The 10,464-nt window shown below is 36.2% G+C and overlaps 1 protein-coding gene across 1 annotated transcript; it reads right to left on the bottom strand.

Annotated features, from left to right (window-relative positions):
- Positions 1-2,386: 2,386 nt before the first annotated feature.
- On the bottom strand, positions 2,387-6,901 carry LOC149961092 (uncharacterized). Its single transcript, XM_090156608.1, has 6 exons — positions 6,677-6,901; positions 5,855-6,058; positions 5,658-5,795; positions 5,246-5,350; positions 3,458-3,659; positions 2,387-2,760 (listed from the first exon to the last, which is right to left on the bottom strand). The coding sequence occupies exons 1-6, from the start codon at positions 6,899-6,901 to the stop codon at positions 2,387-2,389; spliced, it is 1,248 nt and encodes a 415-aa protein (XP_090012734.1).
- Between the last annotated feature and the right edge of the window lie 3,563 nt (positions 6,902-10,464).

Raw genomic sequence — 10,464 nt, 5'->3', positions numbered from 1 at the left:
TACTGGGCCCAAGGGGCAAGACTACTGGGCCCAAGGGGCAAGACTACTGGGCCCAAGGGGCAAGACTACTGGGCCCAAGGGGCAAGACTACTGGGCCCAAGGGGCAAGACTACTGGGCCCAAGGGGCAAGACTACTGGGCCCAAGGGGCAAGACTACTGGGCCCAAGGGGCAAGACTACTGGGCCCAAGGGGCAAGACTACTGGGCCCAAGGGGCAAGACTACTGGGCCCAAGGGGGAAGACTACTGGGCCCAAGGGGGAAGACTACTGTCGCCATTGTCTACTTTAGCACTATTTCAAGCTGAACTCTTATTTTTGTGTTTTAACTTATAAAATTAATATTTAGGTGTAGAACAGCCTCTTGTTTAGTGCTTAAAGTAATTTTGACAATTTTAACTTTAAGAGTAATTTAGTTATTACGTTTTAATTCGGTCCCCCGGCACTAACAAGTTGGGAAAGCGCTCAAACTGCCTTTTAGTTAGGACCTTATTCTCGTCAACTATTCATATTAGAATTATCAAAATTATCAAAAAGGGAGTATAACCGTTAGCGGTATTTAGGGGAAAAATCTTTTATTTCCCTTGGCACGAAAAAGAAAACAATTTTTGGAAGAATGAATAGGATTTTTCTAACTAACTATTTCCGAATAAATGCTGTTAAAGTTGATTTTTAATATAAAGCTAAGGTAGCCTAGATGGAGATACTATATTTCAGAATATAGCACCTTTATAACTTAACTATTTACAAAATTACTGAGGTACATTTATTTTACTAGTTATAATGGTTTTGTTTGAAAATATAACTGTAAAATCAGTAGGGTTTTGAACTAAGACACCGATGTTTAACCAAGCAACTACCAAACTAGAAAGGTCATACTCCCTTTAAGCACTAGAGGAAGGTTCAGTCTATTAATAGCAATATAACTCGATTGTGTAATTGTTAAAACGTTCAGCTTGAATGAAAAAGAGTTCTCTACTGTAGTTTTCTCCCTTAACGTAATCTGCGAGCTATGGTGTAACTTTAAATTATCCCTTTGTTGTATGTCTTAGTTGAGACTAAAATGATCGAAACTACTGCCATTTTATTGTTTAATATATTAACGGAAGTTTTAACAAATTTTTTGTGCGACTTCCGTGAATTGTTACAGTTTTTTAAACGTATTTATATACTACTTTCCTCTTTCCACCAAAGTTTTAAACACATCATTGCAGATATGGTTTCTGCTTGTAGGCTTGCTCTTTTTGATGTTATGAGATCCGGTCCAGCAGAAAATATTCGTTCTGCAGGAACCGAAGTAGCTGGAATGGCGAGGTAATCCCTCGCCATTTTGGCAACTGATGGATAATTTGCTTCATTTGCCTGGAATATATGTTGCATTAGCTTAAATACATCAGATGAAATTGTTTTCTTCTCTAGTATGTCCAAGAGCAACAAGATAAAATAGAAACACTTATTTACAATAATATATAAATCAAAAACATATTTTCGCATACTAGCACGGTATAATACAAAAGGGGCGCGTGACTCGCGCAAAGAACGTCCGTGGTCCCAAAGATAACTCGGACCCCGCGAAACCCGTTTTTATACCGTGCCCGCTCAGATGAATTTACCATTTTCTAGCCCCATTGGTTGGAGAGGAAAGTTCGCAAAGGTATATTCGCTTACTTTCCGTGGTGCAATAGTAACATCATCGGCGACTTCACCCCGCTCTATAACCCTTCGGGTCAAAGGTCGCCGTCTTTCGGAGAACTTCGAAAGTGGACAATGCGAGCGAGAGTGAGTCATCTTGCCCTTCCCCAGCAGCGCTCTCCCAAAACGTCGAGAGGATTCTCTGAAGCAATGGGGAAAGCTGTCAGGGACAAAGCCTACATTTGCGAATGTATAAATGCGGGCTTTACAAAACCTAAAAAGAGATAGGAAAGTGCGCACACACTTCCCGCGCCCTAACATTCTAGAACATGCACAGTGGCGTAGCAATAATTAGATGTGCCCGTGGCAAATTTTTCTTTGGGGCTGAAAATATGGCTTTGATTTTGTTTGAAATATGTTTCAACCAAGGCACGACGTCTCCGCCCGATGAACCTTCTCGGGACCCAAGAATCCCGAGGCCCGAGGCATTTTCCGCCCAGGCCGCCCTATTACTACGCCACTTAACACGCAATAGAGACATAAAATGGGCCAATCGTTTCCCTTTTTTAGAGCTCGGCGGAACGGATAAATCAACAGCCAAAATTTCGATTAATCGTAATTATTATGGTTAACCGTTTATCCGTGGATATCCTCGTCTAAACAACGATATAACATGCAAAAAAAAATTATATTTTCGGATAATTGTAGGTTATGGATAAAAATAAAATAAGCGATTAATGTACGAGCTACGCGGACGACTAAGGTAGCTGAATCAATAAAATCGTAACGAAATATCTATGCACCATAAGTGTTTGCATTGACTTGATGCCCTTGACAATAACGGTTTGTTGTTTACTGACCTTCCACCATTCAAGTACATTAGTTTTCGGTGGCTGCAGATCGTCTTTGAAAAATTTTAGAAGCTCGGAGCCTCGTGCCAACTTAGCCGGTCGCTTAGGATAAAAAGCGAATATTCCCTCGCTGTCTTCAACGGTAGAATTACTAGTCGCAGCCAACGAACTACTTTCATACAAAGTGTTAAAAACGTTCAAAATCATAGACTTTATTGATTTAATCATTGGTTTCCCATAGTGCTTTTGAATAAAGTCCATTTTTAAAGTTGGATCTAGAGCTATATAAATAATTATTTATTTAGACTTCATTTTTAGGCCAATGGTGAATCTAGGTGGTAGTATAGACATACTAAAGCCTACTTGTAATTTCGGTGGGGGCCCCAAGTTGTTTCGCAATTTTTTCACCGAAGAAAGCTTAGGTAATTAGGAGGCAAATAAAAACTAATGACTTATCTAAAAGTCAGAATTATTGATATATTATTCCTAATGTACCGCGTTATTGAGTAAGCGCAGCCTTGAAAATTTTAATATGCAAGATATACTTAAACACAATTGGGGGAGGAATTTCTCGAGTCTGGGGTCCCATTTTCCGTACCACGAAAAAAATCCTGGAATTGACACCACTGGCGTAGACAAGGGAGGGGGGTTTCCGTGACCGGACCCCCCCTTGCACCTAACTTTGACTGTACTAAATTTCCAGCCCCCTTCTCGACCCCCTCTTAACAGTCATAATTAGATCCCCCCTTGACGAATTTCTGGCTACGCCACTGATTGACACTGTTCAAGTCATCCGACATACAAAAGTTTCAACAATTATCTTGTATTATGCGAGCCCTTGAACCACAAATCCAAGGTTTTTATTTGAAATTTAGAATAAGACCATAGCTATTGTAAAGTAGAGCTCGTTTGAACAGATAAATCAACCATCGAAATTGCAATTAATAGTAATGATGAAAATTTATAAAATATACGTACCAATCGCTATCCAAAAAGCCTCAATATTTGAAGCTTCTTGGTAGCTCTTCAACTTTTCGCTCGCACTAGCGCAGGCGTCGTCAAAAACGGGGTCATTTGGACCCTTACTCAACTTATCGAGAATCCAGTGATAAGCTGGCATTACCATTGAAATAGTAGGATATTTTGCCGAGGAAATTAGATTAGTTGCAAGATCAAACTCCTATAAAAAGATATCGTTTAGAAATTTTATAGACTTTTGCAAGAATGCATGTTAAAAACCTTCAAAAGAGTCATTAGTCCGTTCAAGGTTTGTCATTCAGCTTCTATTAAAGCCAACTTTTTAAGTCCTTGTCTGTCTGTATGATTGATTCTAAAGACTAATCACTTAAGCTATTAGTTGATCTCAACAGCGGTACAGTGTGCCGAGAAACCGAATTTGTGGATATATCATATCCACCTATAGCATATAAACATTTAACTTTGTTTTGGTGAGAGGATTTCAAAAATTAAAGTCGATAGCGCCATCTGGTGGCTACCTCACGTATAGGTATTGTTACATGATCGCTCTTTTGATATATAACTTTCCAAAAATTGGGATTAAAAACGTCAGAAATTGGTCATTTCAACCAGCTTTAACCTCTTAAATATTTCAAAATTGCACAGTTAAAATTTCAGTAATTTCGAAAGTTTCAGCACGGTATATCGTAAACAAAAATTAGAATTTATATATTGAGTTGACGAATAAAGCAACTGAAAATCACGTGGTCATACATTAAAATTTTAGTTTAATTAATGAAACTAAAATTATGTTATTAATTCGAATGATTTAAAATACGGAGTTTTTTAATTTGTTAATTTGTAACTAAATGTTATGGGTAATATCAGTGATTTTAACTTGCTTTATTCGTCAATTCAATAATTAAATTATATTAAATTTTCCACGGTGTACCGAGCTTTATCTTTTGAGCTGACCAACTAGCGCAGAATATTTCGGTGCAATTTAGCTGCCCAATTTTGAGATATTTAGGGATAAAGCTGACGCCAAATTTCTGATGTTTTCAATTCCAATTTTTGAAAAAAATATTAAAGCTCATTTAGAATCTAACTTCGTATAATAATAAACTTATAAAAGGGGTGTAATATATTAAAATATCGAACAGGTAGCGCAACCTGTAGACAAAAAAAAAACCAGCTGATGTTGTCGTCTTCAAACTAACATTAACACGAGCGAAAATTTTTGCAAAGCATTGTTGGCCAACATGAGTCGAAAACTGAGTTTCTACAAGTGAATGGAGAAAAACCTTTCAACAACTTGTTGAGAAACATTTCGCGTTTGTTTACGAAGTTTTGAAGAATAACTGATTTTAAGACTGAGTCTTAACGTAAAAATTACAATCTAACAATTTTAGCATACATCGTTTTGATTATATAAAATTAAAAATATTTTGACTCGCCTTTATTACTACAAATTCACTTTTTTTATATAGCAGTAGGGGTAATTTATGAGAATATTATCAATAATTTTCTTTGTCGGTTAACGGGTGAAATCTTGGCAACATTTCGTGGATAGTGTGAACGAAAATCCAACGTTTCGTGTCAAAAACTATGTTCATCAACAAAGTTGGGCAAAAATGTTGGGTCGTGTGAATAGGCCTTAAGAAACTTAAACAAGGACGAATGTGTACATACTATTGGTAAATAGTGGTCTCTTAGCACACTGCGAGTGGGTTTGAATATTGAAATAACCTTCTTTAAATATATAGCTCGCGCAAGCATTGCATATGTGGAGTTCCACCTGGTTTTTACATCGAGAACAACTTTAAGATCTTCTAGATTGAATGCAATGTTAAGTTCAGATAGTTTATTTTCCCGCTGAGTTGAAAGTCGGATTTTAGTTACTATAGTCCTGATCTGGAATAACCAAGCACATTTAACTTAAATAAAGTTTAAAGGGAGTATGACTTCTGTAGTTTGGTAGGGTTCACTAAGTTAACTCTAAATCCGCACGAGGCGCTACGGTCAAATATTAGAGCTGTTCGACAGCTTAAGGTATAATATTTATGATTATACTATACAGCTTTTTTAAATGACGTACCTTTGCAACCGCATTACCAACGTTGCCATCAGTACACGTATATGTATCATCGTCAGTTCTTAGCTATTGATCATCTGTGTCATGTTTCGGTTGAGACTTTAGGTGTATCAATAACTCTTGCACCACCAAATTCAAAACGTGGGCAAAACAACGAATACGAGTTTGCGAACTGTACCGTGTTCCATTATCCCTACTCGTTTTTTCTAGCTCCTGACTAAATGTCTCGTTATTGGAGGCGTTGTCCATAGTTACAGCTAGAACCTAGAAAATTTTCGTAAAAAAGTTAAAAACATTTACCTATCAAACTTATAAATACTAACCTTTGAATCAAACTTTTGCACTAAAGACATAAAGACATCGCAAATATTTTTTCCAGTGTGACGTACTGGGAAATGAATGAAGCCCATCAACATGTTTTTAAGAGCCCAACTTTCGTCGATCCAGTGTCCAGAAACACCCAAAAATGGGATGCGATTAGTTGACGTCCACCCGTCAATAGTAAATGAAACATGACCGGGAACAGACTAAGCAATTTATGATTTTAATAACCATTATTGCCTAATACTAAAAGGACTGATCACAAATTAGGTAACGCAAAATACCGATTTCTTGGAGCCCCCCCCCCTCCTCGTTATAAATACTAGAATTATAATAAAACCATTACCCACGAAATTGTTAAATTTCTCTCAAAATTAAACCAAATTAATGGTTTTGCACTAAAATATTAGTCATAACCGCTAAATCTTAGCTTCGTAACTAAGGCCCTTTTCCAAAATCTTTTCAGGTGACCTTTATCTTCGGGGACCGCCCGTTATTTTCGCCACTGCTAAATAGCAAATTTAAGTTTAATTAATTGACAAAATGAAATTCCTTTGTAAAAAGGTAATATGCATCGTAACATTTTAGTTCAAACTATACAATTAATTGGGCCACTTAATTGTATCCAACTATTTGCAAGCAAGAAAGTTGTATAGTGTGAACAGAAAAAGTAGTAACAATTGTTACAAATTTTTCCGTTGACACTATACAACTATACTATACCCAATTAATTGTATAATGTGAGCTAGGCTTTACACAATACCTCCCCCACATCCTTATCGCGTTTCGCCAATTGTGAACTCCCCAAAACAATTTCAACCTACCTTAAAAATGTCTAATACTTTTTGGGCTTCAGATTCGTAACAACTCAACAGGCTAGTTTTCAATACTTTAGCAGATTGTGGAATGCTTTCGGCTATAGAAGAGCTGGTTGGATTCATAGACCGTAGAAGGTCTTTGAATTTAGGGTGTTCCACAACTGTGAATGGTTGGTCCGTTTCCGCCACCCATCGTCTTAAGCAATCGTTGGCCCGTTCTACGGCAGACATTCTTTGCTGTTTAAACAACGTTTTGTTATTTACGAATCTTTCTATTATACAGGGAATTTTTTGTTGGGACAAGATTTTTATTTTAAAACCGTTATAGCTGACATCCGATATTTTCATGGTGATTAGTATATCGGAGGACACTGTAGTGAAATTTCATCGAATTCTGAAAATGGTTTCATAGTTTTTATAAAGTATTTTTAACAACTAGGTGCTAGATCAAATTTATCAATGAGAAAGTTGTAAAGCGTCCGATGTCAAAAACCGAAGACTATTGTTGGTTCGATGGAGAAAACAAAATATTTTTACTGAAAATCGTGACTTGAAAAAAAAACCAAAGTTAATTCAAATGAAAATTAAAATTTTATTGTGAAAAGCCTCAATCTGGGCTTTCTTTAATCAAAATTTATTAATTTAAAAAGGTGATTAAATGAGCATTCGGATAAATTGGGGACCGTTGCCTACAAATAATTTTGGTTAAATAATTAAGTTAGAAATAACTAAGTCATTCCTAAATGTGCAATCAATAAAAACCGAAGTTTGTTTTAGCTTGAGCAACTTGTAAATTTTTCAAGCCTAGTTTTATCGTGAAAAGTTGGGTCTTCTTCAATCGAACCAACTTTCTCGTTGACAAACTTGAACTACTGTTGTTTTTGAAAATTATGAAAACATTTACAGAATTCTACGAAATTTCACTACAACTTCACCATAAACATTTCAGATGTCTAGTTAAATGTATAATAGTTTGAAGTAAATCGCTTGCTCTAACAAAAACCACTCGGTATACACCTTTGTTACTTGTTCACTTAACACATACCTTAGGGCTATTAATCATCTCTAGGTGTTTCTTTTCCAGGTGATATTTTAAATGGCTTGTTCCCTGATGTTTTGGGTTATTTTGAATTCTGTATTTTCCCCTACACGTACGATGCAATATGATTTATGGGCTTAACAATCGATATATTATTCCTTGTTTAATTTAGTAAATCGCAAAAATTAACATTTCTAGCTATGGCCGGAATTTTTAATTGGGCCGGTTTACAATCACAGCAGCATTTCCGTAATGTTTTTTTTTTTCAAATAATTATAGTACTATAACAATAATCAGCTAAGCTAATACCCACGTCACCACCACAGGCCTAAGTCATTTTGCGACTTGTATAGCCTTATTAAAGGTGGCCGGGTTATAAAGGCCCTCGGTATCCTATTAGTACACTCAAATTAACTTCAAAACCGGGTGACTTTGGAAATAATTTGCGACAATTAACTCCCAACAGTAATGAATTGCCAATGGGATCCTGATTTGGGGGGGGGGGGTTTCTGCGTTGGTCAAGTCTAAAAATGGCCGCCATTTCTTCTATTTTCGTGTTTATGGGAATAACTACCACGGTTGATATAATTTTTATGATGTAGGCAAAATTTGTAGATCACGTCATGCGGCAACGCCATCGAGCGGCAATAAATTTAAAACTACTATGGAATTAATAAAATAGTCTATTTTACAACAATTGCCCCGCAATGGCTCGGTATAGCACGTTCTTGATATAGACCTTGCTTTTTAAAATGGAATGGTATGTAACATGTTATAGTACGACAGCGCTATCCAGCGGCGATATAATTATAATTCTTCAAAATTGATTAACACATTTTAAGAAATAATAATATTACTATAAAATTATGTATAAGACTATTTTTGAACAAGCGAGTCCTAGATGGAAAATTTAATTTTTAATAGTAGTCCATAAATTAAAAGTCCACAAACAAAAGTAATCAAATTGCTAATTTTGGTTCATATATTTTTAATAATTAACAATTTTGCATAAAGTTTTACCAATTTAAAAAAACCATTGATAAATAACCAAAAAGGTTAGTTATATATTTATGAGGTCATCGAATTCCGTTTCATAAATCGTATGCATTTAGAGAAGAAATACTACTACAGTATCCCCATATTGCCCCCTGGGCCTACCTTTAACTGTACTAAATATCCACCCTCCTTCTCGACCCAGTCACATACTTAGAACCCCCCCCCCCCCCTGGACAAATTTCTGGCTACGCCACCGGTAAGAGATATTGGATGAATTGCTCTGCAATGTGCGGATAAAGTAGAGGTATTTATTGTCTATATGCATACAAAGACGAAATGGAATCCAATGATCTTAAATATATAACCAACCCTTCTTTAGTTCTTTTTTATTTGTTAATATTTAAACAAAAAAAATTGCGTAAAGATGTATCAGAAGTATATGAATAAAAGTTAGCAATTCGATAACTTTGATTCGTGTACTATTCAAAACTATACATTTTCATTTAGTGTTCGCTTTTTCATAAATTACTTAACTATATACATATTGATGTTTAATGAACATAATATGTGTAATATGTTTCTTAAAATGTGTTCATCAATTTTGCAGAATTATAATTATATCGCCGCTTGATGGCGGCGATGTCGTACTATAACATATATCATTCGATTTTAAATTGTAAGATATACAACATTAGTCTACATCATGAACGTGCTATAACGAGTCATTGCAAAGCAATTGTTGAAAAATAGACTTATTAATTCCGTCGTCGTTTTAAATTTATTGCCGCTAGATGGCGTTGTCGCACTACGCCCCCACTATATACCATTCGATAGGAAATGCCGTGATCTACACCTTCGGTCTTACCATAAAAATGAGATCACGAACCGTTGTAAGAGTTATTCCCAAAAACACGAAAATAGACGAAATGGCGGTCATTTTTGGACATGATCATCCCCAAAACCAGGACACCCCATTGGAAACACATTCCCGTTGACAGTTGCTTGCCGCAAATTACTTCCGATACAAATGCTATTTTGACTGCACTATATCGATTCTGCGCTTATTAACATCGAATCTAATATAGCAATAGAATTCTATTGCTATTTGCTTCGTAGATTCGTAAATATCTAATCGACGCTATTCCCAGGCCGGCCCCGTAGTCTAATATACGCGAAAATAGCAAATACCCACCCTAAGTTTCCTGACCTTAGACACATTATGATTTATAAAACATTTACGTTGATAGAACAACTGTTGTACGGGTTTTTTTCAATCCTTACCCTCTATATTGATTGGAGAATCAATTCCACATTAGCCAAGCTTGGTCATAGTTGTAACAGTTTTTCTTAATTTTAGCATTTTCTTTACATTTGGTATGGTGGTTATAGCCCAGTCAAATTAAAATAAAATTGGGCAACTCAACGGTTTTGCGGTCTAGATGGGGAACATGTCTAAAACCTACCGCCATTTTGTCTATTTTAGGGTTTTTCGCGCGGTCACGGGTAAACGATACGAGCTGTACAAACACTTTCAGTATAAGTATGGCCTACGATTTGGTGTATTGTAGGTCTATATACCCCTAGCGCCACCTTGTGTAGGTAGATGGCCGCCAATTTGTCTATTTTTGATTTTCTGGGTAAACGGTATGAGGTATTCTAAAAATAAAATGGGCAATTATCTGCTTATCAGTTTGGCGTATTTCATGTCTATATATCGCCAGCGCTACCTGGTGTGCATAGATAGACCCGAGGCCCATTA

The sequence above is a fragment of the Leiobunum rupestre genome, chromosome 1, assembly GCF_980474605.1.
Source record: "Leiobunum rupestre chromosome 1, qqLeiRupe1.1.hap1, whole genome shotgun sequence".
In the NCBI taxonomy this organism is placed as follows: domain Eukaryota; kingdom Metazoa; phylum Arthropoda; class Arachnida; order Opiliones; family Sclerosomatidae; genus Leiobunum; species Leiobunum rupestre.
Note: the sequence above shows the minus strand (reverse complement) of the source record. Positions and strands in the feature narration are given on the sequence as shown.